The sequence below is a fragment of the Mustelus asterias genome, chromosome 11, assembly GCF_964213995.1.
Source record: "Mustelus asterias chromosome 11, sMusAst1.hap1.1, whole genome shotgun sequence".
NCBI lineage: Eukaryota > Metazoa > Chordata > Chondrichthyes > Carcharhiniformes > Triakidae > Mustelus > Mustelus asterias.
The window spans coordinates 516152-542944 of record NC_135811.1 but is presented as its reverse complement, the minus strand read 5'-3'; the positions used below and the strand labels follow the sequence as shown (position 1 = coordinate 542944).

General features: G+C 45.5%; 1 protein-coding gene across 4 annotated transcripts in view; it reads right to left on the bottom strand.

Moving 5' to 3' along the window:
- Positions 1–26793, bottom strand: part of pcgf6 (polycomb group ring finger 6) — a 104461-nt gene that overhangs the window by 41760 nt on the left and 35908 nt on the right. For all 4 annotated transcript variants that reach the window (XR_013498960.1, XM_078222981.1, XM_078222982.1 and 1 more), the window contains exons 7-8: positions 21446–21473; positions 1419–1517 (exon numbers count right to left, since the gene is read on the bottom strand). Coding sequence is in view for 3 of the 4 variants with exons in the window: in XM_078222981.1 (XP_078079107.1) it covers positions 1419–1517; positions 21446–21473 (127 nt within the window). In the remaining variant the exon portion in view is untranslated. The remainder of the gene's footprint in view (positions 1–1418; positions 1518–21445; positions 21474–26793) is intronic.

Here is a 26793-nt window from a genome sequence, read left to right as displayed (position 1 = left end):
TAACAGCACTGGGGTAGACACAGTAACAGCACTGGGGTAGACACAGTAACAGCACTGGGGTAGACACAGTAACAGCACTGGGGTAGACACAGTAACAGCACTGGGGTAGACACAGTAACAGCACTGGGGTAGACACAGTACCCGTCCCCTCACTGTAACACACAGAGACAGCACTGGGGTAAATGATGATCTGCTTCAACACTATTTTCCTGCCCTATCCCAGTATCCTTTGATGTTTTTATAATGTAGAAATCTATCAAACTCAGTCTTAAACATACCCAGGCTGAGCTTTCACCGTCCTCTGAATGAAGAGATTCCTCCTCATCTCAGTCCGAAATGATCTGCCCACTTCTCCATCCATTCCAATGTACTTTCCCCATCCCAGTGGTTCCCAAACTGGGTTCCGTGGAAGACCAGCACATCACCAAGATTCACAAAGTACGTGAAATGCACATGTAACCAGGAGCAGTGATCTAATTGAGGGAGCAATGTGCAGAACTCAAAGCCAGTCAAAAAATCAATTTGGCCAATCAGAAGCTGGCCTCTGATAGGCTGGGATTGGCCATTTTGATTTTTTGCTTTCCTCTGTTGCTGCAAAGCACAAAGCGGGAGAGCGGCCAATAGCGCAAGGCGAGGATACCAGCATCTCCACGGAGAAGCAAAGGGAAGCGCTGGGCAGCAGCGGTGGTGGCAGGGGTGGGGGGGAAGGGGTGGGGGGGGAAGGGGCGGTGGGGGTGAACGGTGGTGCAGATTTCGGAAGTGTTGGAAAAGAAACTTTGCTGAGTTGCTCCATCGGCTCTCCATCACCTACAAGGCACACATCAAAGAATGTGATCCAATATTCTCCACTGGCCTGGAGGAGTGCAGCTCCAACACTCAGGAGCTTGACACCATCCAAGACAAAGCAGCCCCGCCTGACTGTCCCCCCCGCAGACACTGCCTTAAACATTCAGTCATATCACCAGTGCGTACAGTGCAGCAACGTGTACCAGCTGCAACTCAGCAAGGTTTCTTCCGAAACCTGCACTCGCCATTACTGAGAAGGACGAGTGCAGCAACTGCAAAGGAACATTGTCACCACCTGCACATTCCCCTTAAATCACACATCATTCAGACTTGGAATGATATCACTGTTCCTCCAAAAAGCTGGATTAAATGCTGCAACCTCCTCCATTACAGCATGCAAGAATATCACCACATGGATTACATTGATTCAAGAAGAAACCTACCACCACCTTCTCAGGCACAACTAGGGACAATCAGTAAAGGTTGGCCTTGCCAGTGGTGACCATATCCCGAGAATGACCTTTTAACATAACATTTTTTGATGTACTGAGATTCGCAGCAATTGCACTCTTTGGAGTGATGGCCCCTTCCATGTCCACACTCGGGTTTGTGACAATCTTTACGTGGCTTACCTGACAGATTTGGTCCAATTCCAGTTTCTTTCGAATGAACTTTTCAACATGTCGAATAGTTGCCTCCTCTGACACGCGGATGTATTTCTTCTGCAGAGGCTAAAAAAAACAGAAAATCAGCAAGGGGTTAGAGAAGGTAAAGGTTCAAGGGGCAAAATAACCTTTTCATGTTGATATGAAAATGGTGCCAGAAGCTTCATTTCAGGATTAACAGAATACTCAACAATAGCATTATGCAGGTTGGGTACCCGCTCAGCCCCTCTAGAAATGGGGTAGCCACTTACATACATAGCCCGCTGATCCATGAATATATCTTGGTGCTGGACAATGTTATATCAAAGCTGATCATCCAAGATAATTCTCACTTACAGCTCAGTGTAACACAATATCCAAAATACCCTGCTCGAGTCTGTAAAGAGCGGCCACGAGATGTCATTTGCATTTTGTGAAATTATGCACCTGATTATATTCACAAAACACATCGAAGACAGAGGAGGCCATTCTGCCCCTCCAGCCAGTTCTGTAGCTCAATAATGCAATCATGATCTCAACTCCACTGTCATGTCTGTCTCCCGGACTCCCTTGTTGATCAAAAATCGATCTAACTCAGCTGTGAATATATTCAACAACATAGCCTCCACTGCCCTCTGGGGAAGAGAACTCTAAAGATTAATCAACCTGAGAGAGAAGAAATTATTCCTCGTCTTTACCTTAAATGGGAGACCCCTCATTCTGAAACTGTGCCCCTTAGTTCCACATTCCTTCACAAAGGGAAACATCCTCCCAGCATCCACCTGGTCAACCTCCCTCAGAATCTTAAATGTTCCACTGAGATCATTTCTCATTCTTCTAAACTCCAATAAGTATAGGCTCAACTGCTCAACCTTTCCTCAAAAGACAATCCCTTCATCCCAGGAATCACCTTTTTTTGTTAATTAGGAAGAGGGGTAGGCCATTCTGTCCCTCAAGCCTGCCCTGCCCTTGGATTAGATCATGGCTGATCTGTTTGTGGCCTCAACTCCACTTTTCTGTCTATCCCTAAATTCTTTGACTCCCTTGTTAATCAAGATTCTAACTCTTCCTTAAAAATATTCAATGACCCTGCTTCCACTGTTCTCTGGGGAAGAGAATTTCATAGACCAATAGCCCTTGGAGGGAAAATAAAATCTCCTTGCATCCATCTTAAATGGGAGACCACTTATTTTTAAATTGTCCCCCCGAGTTCTAATCTCTCCCACGAGGGGAAACATCCTCTCAGCATCCAGCCCATCAACTCCCCTCAGGATCTTATATGTTGCAATAAGATCCACTCATTTTTCTAAACTCCAATGGATACAGGCCCAACCTATCCAACCTTCCTTCAAAGATATTACCCATTCTAGCTATCAGTTGAGTGAGCCTTCTCTGAGCTGCTTCTAATGCTATTATATCCTTTCTCAGGTAAGGAGGCCAAATCAAAGTGCTCCAGGTATTGGGTGGGGTTCTTCGGCCTCCCCGCAGGTGTTTTTCTTTGTGGCGTGCTGTTCACTGGTGGCCGGATCCTTTGGTCTCACCGCTGTCAATGGGAATTCCCAGAGAAGCCACCACATGCCGCTGGAGGACCGGAGATTCCCACTGGCAGGAGTGATGGGAGAATTCTGGCTGTAGTCACATACAACTGTAGCATAACTTCCCTGTTAATATATTTAATTCCCCTTGCAATAAAAAATTATTTGCTGTACTCTGCATTTTAACTTTTGTGGTTCATGTACCAGACCACCCAGATCTTTTTGTCATCATCAAATTTAGCCTTCATACATTCTATCCCTTCATCCAAGTCATGTATAATGTTTGTTAAATAGTTGAGGCCCCAGCACTGATTCTTGTGGCACTTTCTGCTTCTTGTATCCCAACCAATCCTCTTAAGAACATAAGAACATAAGAAATAGGAGCAGGAGTAGGCCATCTAGCCCCTCGAGCCTGCCCCGCCATTCAATAAGATCATGGCTGATCTGACGTGGATCAGTACCACTTACCCGCCTGATCCCCATAACCCTTAATTCCCTTACCGATCAGGAATCCATCCATCCGCGCTTTAAACATATTCAGCGAGGTAGCCTCCACCACCTCAGTGGGCAGAGAATTCCAGAGATTCACCACCCTCTGGGAGAAGAAGTTCCTCCTCAACTCTGTCTTAAACCGACCCCCCTTTATTTTGAGGCTGTGTCCTCTAGTTTTAACTTCCTTACTAAGTGGAAAGAATCTCTCCGCCTCCACCCTATCCAGCCCCCGCATTATCTTATAAGTCTCCATAAGATCCCCCCTCATCCTTCTAAACTCCAACGAGTACAAACCCAATCTCCTCAGCCTCTCCTCATAATCCAAACCCCTCATCTCCGGTATCAACCTGGTGAACCTTCTCTGCACTCCCTCCAATGCCAATATATCCTTCCTCATATAAGGGGACCAATACTGCACACAGTATTCCAGCTGCGGCCTCACCAATGCCCTGTACAGGTGCATCAAGACATCCCTGCTTTTATATTCTATCCCCTTCGCAATATAGGCCAACATCCCATTTGCCTTCTTGATCACCTGTTGTACCTGCAGACTGGGCTTTTGCGTCTCATGCACAAGGACCCCCAGGTCCCTTTGCACGGTAGCATGTTTTAATTTGTTTCCATTGAGATAGTAATCCCATTTGTTATTATTTCCTCCAAAGTGTATAACCTCGCATTTCTCAACGTTATACTCCATTTGCCATATCCTCGCCCACTCACTCAGCCTGTCCAAATCTCTCTGCAGATCTTCTCCGTCCTCCACACGATTCACTTTTCCACTTATCTTTGTGTCGTCTGCAAACTTCGTTACCCTACACTCCGTCCCCTCCTCCAGATCATCTATATAAATGGTAAATAGTTGCGGCCCGAGTACCGATCCCTGCGGCACGCCACTAGTTACCTTCCTCCAACCGGAAAAACACCCATTTATTCCGACTCTTTGCTTCCTGTCGGATAGCCAGTCCCCAATCCACTTTAACACACTACCCCCAACTCCGTGTGCCCTAATCTTCTTCAGTAGCCTTTTATGGGGCACCTTATCAAACGCCTTTTGGAAATCCAAAAACACCGCATCCACCGGTTCTCCTCCATCAACCGCCCTAGTCACATCTTCATAAAAATCCAACATGTTCGTCAAGCACGACTTTCCCCTCATGAATCCATGCTGCGTCTGATTGATCGAACCATTTCTATCCAGATGCCCTGCTATCTCCTCTTTAATAATGGATTCCAGCATTTTCCCTACTACAGACGTTAAGCTGACCGGCCTATAGTTACCCGCCTTTTGTCTCCTTCCTTTTTTAAACAGCGGCGTAACATTAGCCGTTTTCCAATCAACCGGCACTACCCCAGAATGCAACGAGTTTTGATAAATAATCACTAACGCATCCACTATTACCTCTGACATTTCTTTCAATACCCTGGGATGCATTCCATCCGGACCCGGGGACTTATCCACCTTCAGTCCCATTAGTCTACCCAGCACTGCCTCTCTGGTAACATTAATTGTATTAAGTATTTCTCCTGCTGCCAACCCTCTATCGTTAATATTTGGCAAACTATTTGTGTCCTCCACCGTGAAGACCGACACAAAAAACTTATTTAAAGACTCAGCCATATCCTCATTTCCCACTATTAACTCCCCCCTCTCGTCCTCCAAGGGTCCAACATTCACTCTAGCCACTCTATTCCTTTTTATATATTTATAAAAACTTTTACTATCATTTTTTATATTAATTGCTAGCCTAGCTTCATAGTCTATCCTTCCTTTCTTTATCGCTTTCTTAGTCTCTCTTTGTTGTTTCTTAAATTTTTCCCAATCACTTGTTTCTCCACTATTTTTGGCCACTCTGTACGCAGCTGTTTTTATTTTAATACTCTCCTTTATTTCCTTCGTTATCCACGGCTGGTTCTCCCTTTTCTTACAATCCTTGTTTTTTGCTGGAATATATTTTTGCTGAGAACTGAAAAGGATCTCCTTAAAAATCCTCCACTGTTCCTCAGCTATCCTACCTGCCAGCCTGCTCTCCCAGTCTACCTTAGCCAATTCATCCCTCATCCTATCATATTTCCCTCTGTTCAAACAGAGGACACTGGTTTGGGACCAAACTTTCTCCTCTTCCATCTGAATCAGAAATTCGACCATATTGTGGTCACTAGACCCAAGAGGGTCCTTCACAATAAGATCCTTAATTCTACCTACCTCGTTACACAATACCAGATCCAAAATAGCTCGTTCCCTCGTCGGTTCCGTAACATGCTGTTCAAGGAAACTATCCCGACAGCATTCTAAGAACTCTTCCTCCATTCCACCCTTACCGACTTGAGTCTGCCAGTCAATGTGCATGTTGAAGTCCCCCATGATTATTGCCGTTCCGTTTTTACACGCATCCCTTATCTGCTTGTTTATAGCCCTCCCTACCTCAACATTATTATTTGGGGGCCTATATACCACACCTACTAGTGTCTTTCTCCCTCTACTATTCCTCATCTCTACCCTTATTCATGATAATATATTATCCTCTACACCGAGTTCTTATTTTGTGTTGTAATCTTTTATGTGGAATGTCCTTTGGAAATCCAAAATCACTACAGTACATCTACTAGAGTCATAGAGATTTACAGCATGGAAACAGGCCCTTCAGCCCAACTTATCCATGCCGCCCTTTTTTTTTAAAAACCCCTAAGCTAATCCCAATTGCCCGCATTTGGCCCATATCCCTCTATACCCATCATACCCATGTAACTCTCTAAATGCTTTTTAAAAGATAAAATTGTATCTGCCTCTACTACTACCTCTGGCAGCTTGTTCCAGACACTCACCACCCTCTGTGAAAAAATTGCCCCTCTGGACACTTTTGTATCTCTCCCCTCTCATCTTAAACCTATGCCCTCTAGTTTTAGACTCCCCTACCTTTGGGAAAAGATATTGACAATCTACTTTGTCTATGCCCCTCATTATTTTATAGACCTCTATAAGGTCACCCCTCAGCCTCCTACGCTCCAGAGAAAGAAGTCCCAGTCTATTCAGCCTCTCCTTATAACTCAATCCATCAAGTCCCAGTAGCATCCTAGTAAATCTTTGCTGCTGAAGAAGGGAAAGGGTTAATGTTTTTTTTGTACTCAATGTATTTTGTACCTAAAAGGTTGAACTTTGTACCTGGAATGTATCACAAACATAACCCTTCCTTATGGCTAGCCTCCCCTTTGTTTATATTGCTTCTGGTAGCAGTATAAGCCATTTGTTCATGTCTTTCATCTTTTACTTTTAGTAGTATAAGCCATTTGTCCATGGTTCCCTCGCTTGTTTATATCATTCTGATAAAACAGACAGTTAAATATAGATGTTAGGGGGTAAGTCTTTCTTTCTCGTAGGCTTGTCTAGGATTTAAACAAAGGAAGCAGCTACCAAATGGTAGAGTGCGAGAATGGCCGTTTGAAGGAGGACTCCCACTGGGACAGCTGCAATCGTACACAGTCACTTCAAAGGAAAAGCTGCGGGAAGAGCAGGGGACCAGAGGTGGCACCTTGGCTACAACGACCAGGAGAATTGTGCTTTATGACCCAAGGATACCAGATGGTCTCTAAGCATGATCCAGAGACTATCAGAAGCTGTTAAAGGAACTATAATTTACGAACAAGGATTGTTAACTGGACTTTGCTTTATGGCTTGTATTGGGAACCCTGATGTATAAATATCCACGCTTCTTCTGTTCAGAGAGAACTTTGGCTTCCGCTTTCAAGGGGTCAAGTTCTCCCATAAATGTGAGGTGATTCATTTTGGTAGGACAAATTTAAATGTGGATTACAGGGTCAAAGGTAGGGTTCTGAAGACTGTGGAGGAACAGAGAGATCTTGGGGTCCATATCCACAGATCTCTAAAGGTTGCCACTCAAGTGGATAGAGCTGTGAAGAAGGCCTGTAGTGTGTTAGCTTTTATTAACAGGGGGTTGGAGTTTAAGAGCCGTGGGGTTATGCTGCAACTGTACAGGACCTTGGTGAGACCACATTTGGAATATTGTGTGCAGTTCTGGTCACCTCACTATAGGAAGGATGTGGAAGCGCTGGAAGGAGTGCAGAGGAGATTTACCAGGATGCTGCCTGGTTTGGAGGGTAGGTCATATGAGGAAAGGTTGAGGGAGCTAGGGCTATTCTCTCTGGAGCGGAGGAGGCTGAGGGGAGACTTAATAGAGGTGTATAAAATGATGAAGGGGATAGATAGAGTGAACGTTCAAAGACTATTTCCTCGGGTGGATGGAGCTATTACAAGGGGGCATAACTATAGGGTTCGTGGTGGGAGATACAGGACGGATATCAGAGGTAGGTTCTTTACGCAGAGAGTGGTTGGGGTGTGGAATGGACTGCCTGCAGTGATAGTGGAGTCAGACACTTTAGAAACATTTAAGCGGTTATTGGATAGGCACATGGAGCACACCAGGATGGTAGGGAGCGGGATAGCTTGATCTTGGTTTCAGATAAAGCTCGGCACAACATCGTGGGCCGAAGGGCCTGTTCTGTGCTGTACTGTTCTATGTTCTATGTTCTATAAGCTTGTGAGAATAAAGCCTGACTGTATTTTGACTCATACCAGCCTCAAGAGGTATATTTTCCGACTTCACTGCACTCTCGCTAGTTTAATAATATCCTTTCTATAATAGGGTGACCTCTATCCAGGTTCTCCTCTATCCACCCTGCTTGTTACATTCTCGAAGAACTTGAATACATTTGTCAAACAGATTTCCCTTCACAAAACCCTGTTGATGCTGCCTAATTGTACTCTGATTTTCCAAGTGTCTTGCTACTATTTCTTTAAGAATTGATTCTAGTATTTCCCAATGACAGATATTAGGCTAACTGATCACTAATTTCCGGCTTTCTGTCTTCCTCCTTCACAGAGGTGTTAAATTGCGGTTTTCCAAACCACTAGAATCTTTCCAAAAGCATTCCACTATCTCTGCAGCCACTTCTTTTAAAATCCTAAGATGCAGGCAATCGGACCAAGGGGACTTGTCGGTCTTTAGTCCCATCAGTTTCCGCAGTACATTTCTCTAGTGCATGATTATTTTAATTATTTTAAGTTCCTTCCGCCTTTTCCCTCCTCGATTTTTTTTTACTATTTATTTTGCACCTTCTACTGTGAAGACAGATACAAAATACATAGAACATAGAACAGTACAGCACAGAACAGGCCCTTCGGCCCACGATGTTGTGCCGAGCTTTGTCTGAAACCCAGATTAAGCTATTTCCTCCCTATCATCCCGAAGTACTCCATGTGCCCATCCAATAGCTTCTTAAATGTTCCTAAAGTTTCTGACTCCACTATCCCTGCAGGCAGTCCATTCCACACCCCAACCACTCTCTGCGTAAAGAACCTACCTCTGATATCCTTCCTATATCTCCCACCATGAACCCTATAGTTATGCCCCCTAGTTACCGCTCCATTCACCCGAGGAAATAGTCTTTGAACATTCACTCTATCTATCCCCCTCATCATCTTATAAACCTCTATCAAGTCTCCTCTCAACCTCCTCCGCTCCAAAGAGAAAAGCCCAAGTTCCCTCAACCTTTCCTCATAAGACCTACCCTCCAAACCAGGCAGCATCCTGGTATATCTCCTTTGCACTCTTTCCAGTGTCTCCACATCCTTCTTGTAGTGAGGTGACCAGAACTGCACACAATATTCCAAATGTGGTCTCACCAAGGTCCTGTACAGTTGCAGCATAACCCCACGGCTCTTAAACTCCAACCCCCTCTTAATGAACGCCAACACACTATAGGCCCTCTTCACGGCTCTATCCACTTGAGTGGCAACCTTCAGAGATCTATGGATATGAACCCCAAGATCATCTGTTCCTCCACATTCTTCAGAACCCTACCTTTGACCCTGTAATCCACATTTAAATTTGTCCTACCAAAATGAATCACCTCGCATTTGTCAGGGTTAAACTCCATTTGCCATTTTTCAGCCCAGCTCTGCATCCTATCTATGTCTCTTTGCAGCCTACAAAAGCCCTCCACCTCGTCCACTACTCCACCAATCTTGGTGTCATCAGCAAATTTACTGATCCGCCCTTCAGCCCCCTCCTCCAAGTCATTGGACCAAGCACTGATCCCTGTAGCACTCTGCTGGTAACCGGTTTCCAGTCCGAAAATTTTCCATCCACCACCACCCTCTGTCTTCTGTTAGATAGCCAGTTACCTATCCAATCGGCCAAACTTCCCTCTATCCCACACATCCTTACTTTCTTCATAAGCCGACCGTGGGGGACTTTATCAAACGCCTTACTAAAATCCATGTATATGACATCAACTGTACTACCTTCATCTACACACTTAGTTACCTCCTCAAAAAATTCTATCAAATTTGTGAGGCAAGACTTGCCCTTCACAAATCCGTGCTGACTATCCCGGATTAAGCTGCATCTTTTGAAATGGTCGTAAATCCTATCCCTAAGGACCTTTTCCATCAACTTACCGACCACCGAAGTAAGACTAATCGGCCTATAATTACCAGGGTCATTTCTATTCCCTTTCTTAAACAGAGGAACCACATTCGCCACTCTCTAGTCCTCTGGCACCACCCCCGTGGACAGTGAGGATGCAAAGATCAATGCCAAAGGCTCTGCAATCTCATCCCTTGCCTCCCAAAGAATCCTAGGATATATTTCATCAGGCCCAGGGGACTTATCAACTTTTAGTTTATTCAAAATTTCTAGTACATCTTCCCTCCGAACATCTACTTCCTCCAGCCTATCAGCCTGTGACACCTTCTCTTCCTCAAAAACATGGCCTCTCTCCTTGATGAACACCTCTCCTATCTCTTCTGACTCCATGCACAAATTCCCACTGCCGTCCTTGACCGGCCCCAGCCTCACCCTGGTCATTCTTTTATTCCTCACATAAGAGTAAAAAGCCTTGGGGTTTTCCTTGATCCGACCCGCCAAGGACTTCTCATGCCCCCTCCTAGCTCTCCTAAGCCCCTTTTTCAGCTCATTTCTTGCTAACTTGTAACCCTCCATCGAGCCAACTGAACCTTGTTTTCTCAACCTAACATACGCTTCCTTCTTCCTCTTGACAAGACATTCCACCTCTTTTGTGAACCATGGTTCCCTCACTCGGCCATTTCCTCTCTGCCTGGCAGGGACATACCTATCAAGGACACGCAGTATTTGTTCCTTGAAAAAGTTCCACTTATCATTAGTGCCTTTGCCTGACAATTTTTGTTCCCATCCTATGCTTCCTAATTCCCGCCTGATTGCATCATAATTACCTCTCCCCCAATTGTAAACCTTGCCCTGCCGTATGGCCCTCTCCCTCTCCATTGCAATAACAAAAGACACCGAATTGTGGTCACTATCTCCAAAGTGCTCTCCCACAACCAAATCCAACACTTGGCCCGGCTCATTTCCCATTACCAAATCCAATGTGGCCCCACCTCTTGTCGGCTTATCCACATATTGTGTCAGGAACTGCCCCATCCGAAATATTCGACTTATAAAGGTTCCAATCAATATTTGGAAGGTTAAAGTCCCCCATGACAACTACCCTGTGACCTCCACACATATCCATAATCTGCTTAGCAATTTCTTGCTCCACATCTCTATTACTATTTGGGGGCCTATAGTAAACTCCTAACAACATGACCGCTCCTTTCCTATTCCTAACCTCAGCCCATATTACCTCTGTAGGCAGATCCCCTTCGAAATGCCTTTCTGCAGCCGTTACACTCTCCTTGATTCACAGTGCCACCCCTCCACCTCTTTTACCAGCTACCCTACACTTACTGAAACATCTATACCCCGGAACGTCCAACAACCATTCCTGTCCTTGTTCTACCCACGTCTCCGTAATGGCCACAACATCGTAGTCCCAAGTACCAATCCACGCCCCAAGATCATCTACCTTGTTCCGGATGCTCCTTGCATTGAAGTAGACACACTTCAACCCACCTTCCTGTCTGCTGGTACCCACCTTTGACCATGATACCCTTCCCAGTACCTCACTACACTCACTGACCTCTGGACTACAACTCCTTTTCCCATCCCCCTGACAAATTAGTTTAAATCCCCCCGAAGAGCCGGGGTGGTCTCTGCCATTTCCTTGTTTCTCATTATTAATTCTCCAATCTCATCCTCCAGCAGACTGCTTACTTGAACTACATTCTTCTTCTTTATATGCTTACTCTCTGCTTAGATATTTAAGAAGATATTAAAATTCTCCCAACTAAATATATATTCCAGAGAAAGATGGTAAGCAGTGGGGCGGGTTGGGTGGGGGTTGTGGAAGAGAGACTTCCGTGGCTAAGCAAGGATGTCAAGGACAACATAAAGACAAAAACAAAGGCATTCCATATTACAAAGGCCAGTGGCACACTAGAATATTGGGAAGCTTTTAAAGATCAACAAAGGATCACTAAAAAGGTATTAAAAAAAGAGCAAATGTAAGTTATGAAAGAAAACTAGCGCAAAACATAAAAACAGACTGCAAAAGCTTCCATAAGTATATACAGTGGAAGAGAGTCGCTAAAGTGAATGTTGGTCCCTTAGAAGATAAGACTAGGGAGTTAATAGTTGGGAACACAGAAATGGCTGAGACACTAAATCAATATTTTGCCTGAGTTTTCACAGTGGAGGACACAAGTACCATCCCAATAGTAACAGAAAATGCAGAGGTTATAGAAAGGGAGGAACTTAGAACTATCATCACGAGGGAAAAAGCTACTGGGATTGAAGGCAGGCAAGTCGCCAGGGCCTATTGGCTAACATCTGAGGATATGAAATGAAGTGCTGTTGGTGGAAGTGGATCCATTGCCTACAATATTCCAAAATTTTCTGGATGCAGGAAAGATTCCAGTGGATTGGAAAAATGTTAATCTAAGCACTTATTCAAAAATAAGTGGAAGGCAAAAAAGGCTAATTAGCTTAATATCTGTGATTGGGAAATTGTTAGAATCCATTATTAAGGGTATAATAACAGAATATTTGGAAAGTCAAAATGCAATCCATCAGAGTCAGCATGGTTTTAGAAAGGGCAAATCATGTTTGACTACATATTACAGAGAAGGAGGTGCTGGAAGTCTGAAAGCGCATCAAGGTAAATAAATCCCCATGACCTGATGAAGTGTATCCCAGGACGTTGTGGGAGGCTAGAGAGGAAATTGCGGGTCCCCTAGCCGAGATATTTGATTCATCGATAGTCACGGGTGAGGTGCCTGAAGATTGGGGGGTGGCAAATGTTGTGCCTTTGTTTAAAAAGGGCTGCAGGGAAAAGCCTGGGAACTACAGGCCAGTGAGCCTCACATCTGTGGTGGGTAAATTGTTGGAAGGTATTTTGAGAGACAGGATCTACAGGCATTTAGAGACGCAAGGACTGATTAGGGACAGTCAGCATGGCTTTGTGAGTGGAAAATCATGTCTCACAAATTTGATTGAGCTTTTTGAAGGGGTAACCAAGAAGGTAGATGAGGGCAGTGCAGTTGATGTTGTCTACATGGACTTTAGCAAGGCCTTTGACAAGGTACCGCATGGTAGGTTGTTGCACAAGGTTAAATCTCACATGATCCAGGATGAGGTATCTAAATGGATACAAAATTGGCTTCTTGACAGAAGCCAGGTGGTTGTTTTTCAAACTGGAGGCCTGTGGCCAGCAGTGTGCCTCAGGGTTCAGTGCTGGGTCCACTGTTATTTGTCATTTATATTCATGATTTGGATGAGAATATAGGAGGCATGGTTAGTAAGTTTGCAGATGACACTAAGATTGGTGGCATAGTGGACAGTGAAGAAAGATATCTCCAATTGCAACGGGATCTTGATCAATTGGGCCAGTGGGCTGACGAATGGCAGATGGAGTTCAATTTAGACAAATGCGAGGTGATGCATTTTGGTAGATTGAACCAGGACAGGACTTACTCAGTTAATGGTGGAGCATTGGGAAGAGTTACAGAACAAAGAGATCTTGGGGTACATGTTCATAGCTCCTTCAAAGTGGAGTCACAGGTGGACAGAGTGGTGAAGAAGGCATTCGGCATGCTTGGTTTGATCGGTCAGAACATTGAATACAGGAGTAGGAACGTCTTATTGAAGTTGTACAAGACATTGGTAATGCCACACTTGGAATACTGCGTGCAGTTCTGGTCACCCTATTATAGAAAGGATATTATTAAACTAGAAAAGATTTACTAGGATGCTACCGGGACTTGATGGATTGAGTTATAAGGCGAGGTTGGATAGACTGGGACTTTTTTCTCTGGAGCATAGGAGGCTGAGGGGTGATCTTATGGAGGTCTATAAAATAGAGGGGCACAGATCAGCTAGATAGCCAATATCTTTTTCCAATGGTAGGGGAGTCTAAAACTGGAGGGCATAGGTTTAAGGTGAGAGGGGAGAGATACAAAAGTGTCCAGAGGGACAATTATTTCACACACAGGGTGGTGAATGTCTGGAACAAGCTACCAGAGGTAGTAGTAGAGGCGGGTACAATTTTGTCTTTTAAAAAGCATTTAGATAGTTACATGGGTACGATGGGTTTAGAGGGATATGGGCCAAATGCAGGCAATTGGGATGAGCTTAGGGGTTTTAAAAAAAAAGGTGGCATGGACAAGTTGGGCCGAAGGACCTGTTTCCATGCTATAAACCTCTAATTCGCTAGAGTTCTTCAAAGATGTAACAAGCAAGGTGGATAATGGGGATCCTGTAGATGGACTTCCAGAAGGCGCAGACAAAAGTTTCAGACACAAGGTGAGTTCACCTGGGGTTAGGGGTTAGTTATTAGCTTGGATTAGCTAATCAACAGAAAGCAGAGAGTTTGGATAAATGTTGTAATAAATGCTGGCAGCCAGCGACACCCATGTCCCACGAATGAATAAAAAAAGGGGATTGACAAGCTCGATGTGGAGATGCAATCTAGAACAAGAGGTCATAGTTTTAAGATGGGGGGTGGCAGATTTAAAACAGAGATGCAGAGAAATTCCTTCCCTCAAAGGGTGGTGAGTCTGCGGAATTCACTACTCCAGAGTGTGGTGGATGTCGGGACTTTGAGTAAATTTAAGGAAGAGGTGGATAGATTTTTAATTAAGGGGTTGAAGGGCTGTCATGAATGGGCAGGAAAGTGGAATTGAGACCAAGACAAGATCAGCCATGATAGAATTAAATGGCGGAGCAGTCTCCAGGGTCTAAGTTTCCTACTCCTGCTCCTCGTTCTTAGGATTTTATATTTCTTACTAGTTTATTCATATCATAATTTTTTCTCTTTTTTTTTACCCATCTTCTGCTGGTTTATAAAATTTTCTAAATACCTACTACTGATCCTTGCAGCATTAGATGCCCTTTCTGATATCACCCTTACTTAACCATGAATGGTTCAGCCTTCTTGCTGAGTCTTTCTGCTTCAACAAAATATACAACAGCTTCTCCTTAAACCCAACATTGGAACTTTAGGGTTCAGAATTGTAATCAAGTGCTGCTGTCAAGCCCCAAAACGTTTGCCCTTCACCCCCACCCTCACATTCACTTTAGGCCAGAGGCTGGGAGGGTAGCACTGGAGGAGGGAATTCAGTGTAGAGCAATTCCTTCACACTGTTTCCACAGTGGGGAATGCCAAGTTATTTATTCGATTATTAGTCCGCAAGCTAAAGCATTTTCCATTAAGGATCCATTTGGTAGGTGTTTATGAAACAAAAAATTATATTTCTTGACAGAATAAAGCCATGATTGGATGATTAGTGAATCCAGCAGCTTAAAATGCAACCTAGCCAGAGCTAGGTTCCAGACTACAATTGGAACCCAGTATCATACAATCTGGAATACAATCAAGTCCAGACACAGTCACCAGTACACACCCTAATCTACCACAGTTTCAGAATAAATCCTTCTGAGTTTTACAGCAACCAATTATTGAGTCCTGAATAGTTTCAACTTGTAAAACTGTGAGTAAATACTCAAGGTACATACTGCCAATTCCCAGAGTCAAATAAATACAACCCAACAGCAGTGATGAATATGGAAATCAATTTTATTACTGCACCTCACCCGCATTCACAGAGTTTCCAAAAAAGAAACCTGGATTGTGGGGTTCTATCATTCTGAAGGAATAATGTGTGAGTTATACTGCCTCAGCTGCCAAACTCAGATGGTAATGAAGATGCCAATGCTCCCATCAGGATTCTGACTTGAGGAGTAGGGGCAGGATGCTGACTGGTAGAGTAGGGGCAGGATGCTGACTGGTAGAGTAGGGGCAGGATGCTGACTGGTAGAGTAGGGGCAGGATGCTGACTGGTAGAGTAGGGGCAGGATGCTGACTGGTAGAGTAGGGGCAGGATGCTGACTGGTAGAGTAGGGGCAGGATGCTGACTGGTAGAGTACGGTGCAAGAAAAGGCAGCCAGGGTTCCTGCTGCCTGATCCCAAACAGAGCTTGCTCCAGACATTTTTCGCACAGAGGAAGCAGAGAGCAGCAAAGGTGGGGCTGGGTGAAAACAGGGAGACAAGTTTTAAAAATACACACGCAAACTTTCAATGTTGGTGCTGAATCTCTTGTCCAAAACTCCCCTCAGTCCCAATCAATCACTATTAATTGATCACTATCCTTCTATAATAGGAATGTTTACAGGGCCAAGCATCAATCCAGGGCGCAGGTAACACCCACCATCCCTCTATCCAGCACCAACTTTGTGCGCATGTAACACCCATCATCCCTCTGCCCAGCACCAACCCCGTGTGCAGGTAACACCCACTATCCCTCTGCCCAGCACCAATCCAGTATAAAGGTACAATCTCCTCTCCCCTCACCATCCTGGTACGGCACCAATCCCACTTGGATGTACACATTGCCCTGAGTGGCATCAATTCCATGTGGATGTTTCCCCCAATTCCACACCGATCCTGTATGCCTGTACACTCAGCTGTTTATGGAAGTGCTGTAATGCTTTTTCTGAACTGGACCCCCTGTTCTTCAGTGCTTATACCTGCCACTTCCTCACAGCACATTGACTCTGTACACTACTAGCACCCTGTTCACTAACAGTGCTTTGTTCCCAGCTGTTACACAAGGCAGCCAACAGCTAAATGCTGCAAATCATCCAGCCTGCTTCTGCTTTGTACATCAGTACACCTTTGTCATTGTTAAAATTAATGCTGGCAGCTTTGCCAGGGTTCAAAGATTTGCGGCTGGCCCCACCTATTACTTACAAATATTTCTGTCAGTTTATAATTATTACTGAGCACTATTTCAGCACTGCTGAGGACCCACTTTTATATCTAATCATTCTATTCCTCGCATGCCCTTGATTACAGTGAATGTAGCTGTCCAGTATTATTGCACAAATCACACGCCTGGAGAGAGAGGGAGCTAGCCTGGGGGAGGGGGGTTTGAGCTCGGGATGGTGAGGGTGGGGTACCAGCTAGAGGGGAACAGGAGAGGCATTGAGCTGACGTCTGCCAGTTTGTCCATAACACAAGGGCAATGTCACTTCAAATTACTTGTTGGCTCGGTTCAATTCTTCCAGGAATTCTTGGATTGACTGAACCACAGCTGCGTTATTACAAGGAGGAGGTACAAGAGCAGATTTTTAAAAATCTTATGATGTTTCAAACATAATGACAAGTATTTCTGTGTGATACCACAAACAGAAGCACAGATGGATTGCAATATTCCCCTGCTACGATGCTGAATAAATGGATACTCTGATATTTCTACTGGATTAGTGACATTGGCAATATCAAAATACAAAACATTGGCTGGCTGCACAAACCACTCCACAATCTTTTTGCATTTTAACTGTGAAGTAAACTCCCTATCCCCACAATATAAACCCCAAGTTTAAATTCCACAACCAACAGATCAGATCTAAGCTCTGCAGTCCTGCCAGTCACGAATGGTAGTGGACAATTAAACAACTCACTGGAGGAGAAGACTCCACAAATATCCCCTCCTCAATATGAAAGCAGAACACTGCGGATGCTGGAATCTGAAACAAAAACAGAAAAGGCTGGAAAATCTCAGCAAGTCTGACAACATCTGCGGAGAGAGAATAGAGCCAACGTTTCGAGTCTGGATGCCCCTTCGCAGAGGTAACAGAAAATCAGAAAAGATTGATACTGTGAGGGTGAGGGGCTGTAATTGGACAAAGGGAATGTAAATGATGATGAAGAAAGCTGCATCATTCGTCCATTTTTACCATCCCTCATTCTCACTTCCATTTTTCCACTTCTCCATTCTCACTCTCCATCTTGCCCCCAACACTACCCCCCACCCTCACTCTTTCAGGGCAATTGCCACATTCCACAGGCAGTCCCTTAACAGTCTGTACCTCTGTTCTGCTATTCACACATTCTCATCACTTTTAGCACCTTTCTTCATCACCATTTACATTCCCTTTGTCCAATTACAGCCCTCCCCAACCACACTCAGCATAAATCTCTTCTGATTTTCTTTGCTTTGAGCTCTGACAAAGGGTCATCCAGACTCGAAACATTGGCTCTATTCTGTCTCCAGAGATGCTGTCAGACGTGCTGAGATTTTCCAGCATTTTCTGTTCTTGTCACCATCCTCAATGATGGAGGAGCTCAGCGCATCAGTTCAAAATGTAAGGCTGAAGCATCCGCAACAACCTTCAGCCAGAAGTGCCGAGTGGATGATCCATCTCAGCCTCCTCCATTGGTTCCCAGAATCACAAATGTCAGTCTTCAGCCAATTCAATTCATTCCACGTGATATCAAGAAACAGCTGAAGGCACTGGATATTGCAAAATCTGTGGGCCCAGCCAATGTTCTAGCAATAGTACTGAAGACTTGTGCTCCAGGACTTGCCGTTCTCCTAGCCAAGCTCTTCCAGCCCAGTTCCAGCAATGTGGAAAACTGCCCAGGTATGTCCTGTAAACAAAAAGCAGGACAAATCCAACCCTACCAATTACCTCCCATCAGTCTACTCTTGATCATCAGTAAAGTGATGGAAGGGGTCATCGACAGCGCTATCAAGCAGCACTTGCTCAGCAATAACCTGCTCAGTGACACCCAGTTTGGGTTTCGCCAGGGTCACTCACCTCCTGACCTCATTACAGCCTTGGTTCAAACATGGACAAAAGAGCAGAATTCCAGAGGTGAGGTGAGAGTGACAGACCTCGACATCAGGCGAGTGTGGTATCAAGGAGCTCTAGCGAAGCTGGAATCAATGGGTATCAGGGGGAAAACTCTCCGCTGGTTGGAGTCATACCTGGTACATAGGAAGATGGTTGTGGTTGTGGAGGGTCAGTCATCTCAGCTCCAGGACATCTCTGCAGGAGTCCCTCAGGGGAGTGTCTAAGGCCCAACCATCTTCAGCTGCTTCATCAATGACTTTCCCTCCGTCATAAGGTCAGAAGTGGGGATGTTTGCTGATGACTGCACAATGTTCAGCACCATTCACAACTCCTCAGATACTGAAGCAGTCCATGTTCAAATGCAGCAAGATCTGGACCATACCTAGGCTTGGGCTGACAAGTGGCAAATAAAATTCACACCACACAAATGCCAGGCAATGACCATCTCCAACAAGAGAGAATCTAACCATCGCCCCTTGACATTCAATGACATTACCATCACTGAATCCCCCACTTTCAGCATCCTGGGGGTTACCATTGACCAGAAACTAAACTGGACTCACCATATAAATACCGTAGTTACCAGAGCAGCTCAAAGGATAGAAATCCTACGGTGAGTAACTCACTTTCTGACTCCCCAAACCCTATTCACCATCTACAAGGCACAGGTCAGGAGTGTGATGGAATCCTCTACGTGTGCACGGATGGGTGCAGTTCCAACAACATTCAGAACCTTGATTCCCTCCAAGTCACTCACCATCGTGACTTGGAAATATATCGCCATTCCTTCACTGTCCTGGAACTCCCTCCCTAACAGCACTGTTGGTGCACCTACACATCAGGAACTGCGGAGGTTCAAGAACAGAATTTTGAAAGCCCGTTTAGAATACGCACGGGATCAGTTCCAAATCCATGAGAATGGCTTCCTGACCTTTGATGCAATGAGACGCGCTGCTCAATATTTAGGAAGAGGCATTCGAGGAAAAACTGACAAACGACGATGCTGCCTCGCTGGATCCAGGAACACATCACTGACAGTAACTTCAATCTCACTGTGGATGAAGTTGTGCAAATATCCCAGCGCTTCCTCTGACACATGGCCCTTCGGCCCACCATGTCTATGCTAACCATCAATACTAATCAATACTAAACCCATTTACCAGCACTGGTCCGCAGCCTGCAATGCCTTGGCGATTAGAGTGCTCATTCAGCTGCTCTTAAATGTTGAGGGAGAGTCCCTGCCTCCAGCATCCTCTCAGGCAGCATGTTCCATATTTCCACCACCCTCTGGGTGAAATAAACTTCCTCAGGTCCCCTCCTCACCTTAAACCTATGCCCTCTGGTCTTAGACATCTTAGACATCTCTGCAATGGGAAAAAGATTTTTATTATCTACCCTATCTGTGCCTCTCATAATTTTGTATACCTCTGTCAGATCCTGCCTCAGCCTACTCTGCTCCCAGAAAAACAAACCCAGCCTATCCAGTCTCTCCTCATAGCTGAAATTTTCCATCCCAGGCAACATCCTGGTGACTCTCCTCTGCACCCTCTCCAGTGCAATCAGGTCCTTCCGATAGTGTGGTGACCAGAACTGCTCACAGTGCTCCATCAATGGCTTAGCCAATGTTTTCTAAAGTTGTACCAAGACTTCCCCGCTCCTATATTCTATGCCCCAGCTAATGATGGCAAACATTCCATTTGCCTTCTTCACTCACTGCCTATCTGGGCTGCCACCTTCAGGGATCTATGGAATTGTACATCAAGGTCCCTTTGCTCCTCAATACTCCTTGGGGACCTACCGTTCATTGTGTAAATCCTACCCTTATTATATCTCCCAAAATACATCACCTCACACTTATCAGGATTAAATTCCATCTGCCATTGCTCTGCCCAATTTACCAGCTGATCAATGTCCGTCTGTAACCTCAGACTATCCTCCTCACTATCAACAACACCACCGATTTTCGTGTCATCTGCAAACTTACTAATTATACCTTCTACACTCACATCTAAGAGAGTTTATATTGTGGGGGGATAGGAGAGTTTAAATCGTGGTTAGTGTTTGTATTGTGAGGATAGGGGACTTTATATCGCATTAGGGTTTGTAGTCTTACGTCAGTGGTAGGAAAATTATTGGAAACAATTCTGAGGGACAGGATTGATCCACATTGGGAAAGGCAGGGATTGATCAGGGATAGTCGCCATGGGTTTGTTGGTGGGAGATCCTGTCTAATGTACATAACAAACAGCAAGGGTCCCAGCACTGAACCCTGTGGTATACCACTGGTCACAGGCTTCCAATCACAAACGCAACCCACCACCGTCGTTCTTTGCTTCCTATTAACAAGCCAATTTTGGATCCAATTTGCCAACTTGCCTTGGATCCAATGGGCTCGAACCTTTTGGACCAGCCTTCCATGCGGGACCTTGTCAAAGGCTTTGCTGAAATCCATGTAAATCACATCAACTGTGCTATCCCCACCAATATATTTAGTTTCCTTTTCAAAAACCTTAAGTTAGTTAGACAGGGTGCTGGACCCTTGGTGACTATCCCTGATCAATCCTTGCCTTTCCCAGTGTGGATCAATCCTGTCCCTCAGAATTGTTTACAATAATTTTCCTACCACTGACGTAAGACTACAAACCCTAATGCAATATAAAGTCCCCTATCCTCACAATACAAACACTAACCACGATATAAACTCTCCTATCCCCCCATAATATAAACACTAACTGCGATGTAAACTCCCATATCTCTGCAATATCAACCTAACCACAATATAGACTCCCCTATCCCCACAATATGGACCTGAACCACAATATAATCCCCCCTGTTCCTACGCTATAAACCCCCCCTTCCCCTCACTGTCTGAAGGAGGATTTAGATCAATATGTTTGGTTCTGCTTAGAATGCTTACCTTATAGTCACCAACTCCCAGATCAGCTCTGTAAAAACAAAACAACAAGGATTAGATTGTGATGGTCCAGGACTGAGATCTATTTGAGGTCAATGTGAAACCTCCAGAAACATACAGCAGGCTGATGTTGCACTTTCATTAGGTACAGGGGACAGGATTTTAAGCGTGTAAAATTGTGCGAGAAGACATCAGGTGCATGTCACTGCTCCCTCATGTGATATTTCAATCGGTGGGTGAGAGTCGGAAATTTATCCACGAACAATAAAGAAGTCAATTAAATTAATTAAGCAGCAATTGACTGGGATTTTATGCTGTCCCTCTGCCTTTACAATTATCAAGGCAACCTTTACATTTTAGCTGCAACCTCAATCCAGGGTGAGATGAAAGTCAGGGATCAAATTAAATGAACAAGTGTATCTGAGGACTGAGGTCCGTGTATGATTCTGCTGCCTAGACACTTGTGGTGCAGTTTTTCCGCTGACATTTATTTTAGTGTCAGCAGCTCCCTCAGACAGCTCTTCAGCAGCTGTCCCCCAAGGGCCACGTTGAAAGTGCCAACCCACACGCTCCCATTTCCCGTCACCCACCCTCCTTGGCAACACTCAGCCTTTCACAGAGCCTGTTTCACGCTGGTTAGCCGTTAAGAACAAAGAACAATACAACACAGGAACAGGCCCTTCGGCCCTCCAAGCCTGCGCCACTCCCTGGTCCAAACTAGACCATTCTTTTGTATCCCTCCATTCCCACTCCGTTCATGTGGCTATCTAGATACGTCTTAAACATTCCCAGTGTGTCCGCCTCCACCACCTTGCCCGGCAGCGCATTCCAGGCCCCCACCACCCTCTGCGTAAAATATGTCCTTCTGATATCCGTGTTAAACCCCCCCCCCCTTCACCTTGAACCTATGACCCCTTGTGAACGTCACCACCGACTGGGAAAAAGCTTCCCAGCGTTCACCCTATCTATGCCTTTCATAATTTTATACACCTCTATTAGGTCACCCCTCATCCTCCGTCTTTCCAGTGAGAACAACCCCAGTTTACTCAATCTCTCCTCATAACTAAGCCCCTCCATACCAGGCAACATCCTGGTAAACCTCCTCTGTACTCTCTCTAAAGCTTCCACGTCCTTCTGGTAGTGTGGCGACCAGAACTGGGCGCAGTATTCCAAATGCTGCCGAACCAACGTTCTATACAACTGCAACATCAGACCCCAACTTTTATACTCTATGCCCCGTCCTATAAAGGCAAGCATGCCATATGCCTTATTCACTACCTTCTCCACCTGTGACGTCACCTTCAAGGATCTGTGGACTTGCACACCCAGGTCCCTCTGTGTATCTACACCCTTTATGGTTCTGCCATTTATCGTATAGCTCCCCGCTACGTTAGTTCTACCAAAATGCATCACTTCGCATTTATCTGGATTGAACTCCATCTGCCATTTCTTTGCCCAAATTTCCAGCCTATCTATATCCTTCTGTAGCCTCTGACAATGTTCCTCACTATCTGCAAGTCCTGCCATTTTCGTGTCGTCCGCAAACGTACTGATCACCCCAGTTACACCTTCTTCCAGATCGTTTATATAAATCACAAACAGCAGAGGTCCCAATACAGAGCCCTGCGGAACACCACTAGTCACAGGCCTCCAGCCGGAAAAAGACCCTTCCACTACCACCCTCTGTCTTCTGTGACCAAGCCAGTTCTCCACCCATCTAGCCACCTCCCCCTTTATCCCATGAGATCCAACCTTTTGCACCAACCTACCATGAGGGACTTTATCAAACGCCTTACTAAAGTCCATATAGACGACATCCACGGCCCTTCCCTCATCAACCATTCTAGTCACTTCTTCAAAAAACTCCACCAGGTTAGTGAGGCATGACCTCCCTCTCACAAAACCATGCTGACTATCGTTAATGAGGTTATTCCTTTCTAAATGCGCATACATCCTATCTCTAAGAATCCTCTCCAACAACTTCCCGACCACGGACGTCAAGCTCACCGGCCTATAATTTCCCGGGTTATCCTTCCTACCCTTCTTAAATAACGGGACCACATTAGCTACCCTTCAATCCTCTGGGACCTCACCTGTGTCCAGTGACGAGACAAAGATTTGCATCAGAGGCCCAGCGATTTCATCTCTCGTCTCCCTGGGCAGCCTTGGATAGATTCCATCAGGCCCTGGGGATTTGTCAGTCTTTATATTCCCTAAAAAACCTAACACTTCCTCCCTTGTAATGGAGATTTTCTCTAACGGGTCAACACTCCCCTCCGAGACACTCCCAGTCAACACATCCCTCTCCTTTGTGAATACCGACGCAAAGTATTCATTTAGGATCTCCCCTACTTCTTTGGGCTCTAAGCATAATTCCCCACTTTTGTCCCCGAGAAGTCCGATTTTTTCCCTGACAACCCTTTTGTTCCTAACGTATGAATAAAATGCCTTGGGATTCTCCTTAATCCTGTCTGCCAAGGACATTTCGTGACCCCTTTTTGCCCTTCTAATTCCTCGTTTGAGTTCTTTCCTACTTTCTTTGTATTCCTCCAGAGCTCCCTCCGTTTTTAGCTGCCTGGACCTAACGTACGCCTCTCTTTTCTTTTTGATAAATCCATCAATTTCCCTGGTTATCCACGGTTCTCGAATCCTACCCTTCCTATCCTTTTTGACAGGCACATGCCTATCCTGCAGCCCTAACAACTGTTCCTTAACATTCCCACATGCCAGATGGGAGGAGATTGCGGAGCCTTTGGCGATGATCTTTGCATCGTCGATGGAGACGGGAGAGGTTCCGGAGGATTGGAGGATTGCAGATGTGGTCCCTATATTCAAGAAAGGGAACAGGGACAGCCCGGGAAATTACCGACCGGTGAGTCTAACCTCAGTGGTTGGTAAGTTGATGGAGAGGATCCTGAGAGACAGGATTTATGATCATCTAGAGAAGTTTAGTATGATCAAAAGTAGTCAGCACGGCTTTGTCAAGGGCAGGTCGTGCCTTACGAGCCTGGTTGAGTTCTTTGAAAATGTGACCAAACACATTGATGAAGGAAGAGCGGTGGATGTGGTCTATATGGACTTCAGCAAGGCGTTCGATAAGGTCCCCCATGCAAGACTTCTTGAGAAAGTGAGAGGGCATGGGATCCAAGGGGCTGTTGCCTTGTGGATCCAGAACTGGCTTGCCTGCAGAAGGCAGAGAGTGGCTGTGGAGGGGTCTTTCTCTGCGTGGAGGTCAGTGACCAGTGGAGTGCCCCAGGGATCTGTTCTGGGACCCTTGCTGTTTGTCATTTTCATAAATGACCTGGATGAGGAAGTGGAGGGATGGGTTGGTAAGTTTGCTGACGACACCAAGGTAGGTGGTGTTGTGGATAGTTTGGAGGGATGTCAGAAGTTGCAGCGAGACATAGATAGAATGCAAGACTGGGCGGAGAAGTGGCAGATGGACTTCAACCCGGATAAGTGTGTAGTGATCCATTTTGGCAGATCCAATGGGATGAAGCAGCAGTATAATATGAAGGGTACCATTCTTAGCAGTGTAGAGGATCAGAAGGACCTTGGGGTCCGGGTCCATAGGACTCTTAAATCGGCCTCGCAGGTGGAGGATGCGGTCAAGAAGGCGTACGGCGTACTAGCCTTCATTAATCGAGGGATTGAGTTTAGGAGTCGGGAGATAATGCTGCAGCTTTATAGGACCCTGGTTAGACCCCACTTGGAGTACTGCACGCAGTTCTGGTCACCTCATTACAGGAAAGATGTTGAAGCCATTGAAAGGGTGCAGAGGAGATTTACAAGGATGTTGCCTGGATTGGGGGGCATGCCTTATGAGGATAGGTTGAGGGAGCTTGGTCTCTTCTCCCTGGAGAGACGAAGGATGAGAGGTGACCTGATAGAGGTTTACAAGATGTTGAGAGGTCTGGATAGGGTAGACTCTCAGAGGCTATTTCCAAGGGCTGAAATGGTTGCTACGAGAGGACACAGGTTTAAGGTGCTGGGGGGTAGGTACAGAGGAGATGTCAGGGGTAAGTTTTTCACTCAGAGGGTGGTGGGTGAGTGGAATCGGCTGACGTCGGTGGTGGTGGAGGCAAACTCGTTGGGGTCTTTTAAGAGACTTCTGGATGAGTACATGGGATTTAATGGGATTGAGGGCTATAGATAGGCCTAGAGGTAGGGATATGATCGGCGCAACTTGTGGGCCGAAGGGCCTGTTTGTGCTGTGGCTTTCTATGTTCTATGTTCTATGTGGATTTATCCTCAAACAGCCTCTCCCAATCAACAGCTGCCAATTTCTGCCTAATCCCACTAAAATTAGCCTTGCCCCAATCCAACACCTTACCCTTGGGACACCACTCATCCTTTTCCATCACTATCCTAAAGCTAACAGAATTGTGGTCACTATTTGCCACATGTTCTCCTACTGAAACTTTGAAGACCTGACCGGGCTCATTCCCCAGTACTAGGTCCAGTATAGCCCCGTCTCTAGTCGGGCTATCTACATATTGTTCCAAAGAACCTTCCTGTATGCATTTTACAAATTCCTCCCCATTCAGACTCCCAGCCCTACGTGATTTCCAGTCTATACCAGGGAAATTGAAGTCTCCCACTACAACAACCCTATTTTTCCTGCACCTGTTCATTAACTCCTGACATATCCGTTCTTTCACTTCCCTTGGGCTGTTGGGTGGCCTGTAGTATACCCCCAACATAGTGACTGCTTCCTTCCTGTTTCTGAGCTCCACCCACAGTGACTCGTTACACGACCCCTCTGAATTGTCCTCCCTCTGCACCGCTGTAATATGCTCTCTAACTAATACTGCTACTCCCCCACCTCTTTTGGCCCCTCCTCTGTCTCGCCTAAAACACTTGTACCCTGGAATATTCAGTTGCCAGTCCTGTCCCTCTTTCAACCAAGTCTCTGTCACCGCAATCACATCCAAATTCCTCGTCAGCATTAAGGCCCTAAGTTCGTCTGTCTTACCTGCTACGCTCCTTGCATTGAAGTAGACGCACTCCAGACCTCCAGGCCCAGTGAGGTCATCCTCCCCCAGAGTACTCTTCTTCTTTGCCAGCCTTGTCCTGGCCCCAAGCTCGTCCCCAGCCTCTACACTTGTAGACATAATTTTTTGATCCCCACCCCCCTGCCATATTAGTTTAAACCCCCCCGAACTGCACTAGCAAAACTCCCAGCCAGGATGTTCGTGCCCTTCCAATTTAGTTGTGACCCGTCCTTCTTGTACATGTGCCCTCCTCTCTTGAAAACTTCCCAGTGATCCAGGAATATGAAGCCCTCCCTCCTGGACCAGTCCTTTAGCCAAGCGTTCAATTGTATTATCTCCCTATTCCTAGCCTCACTG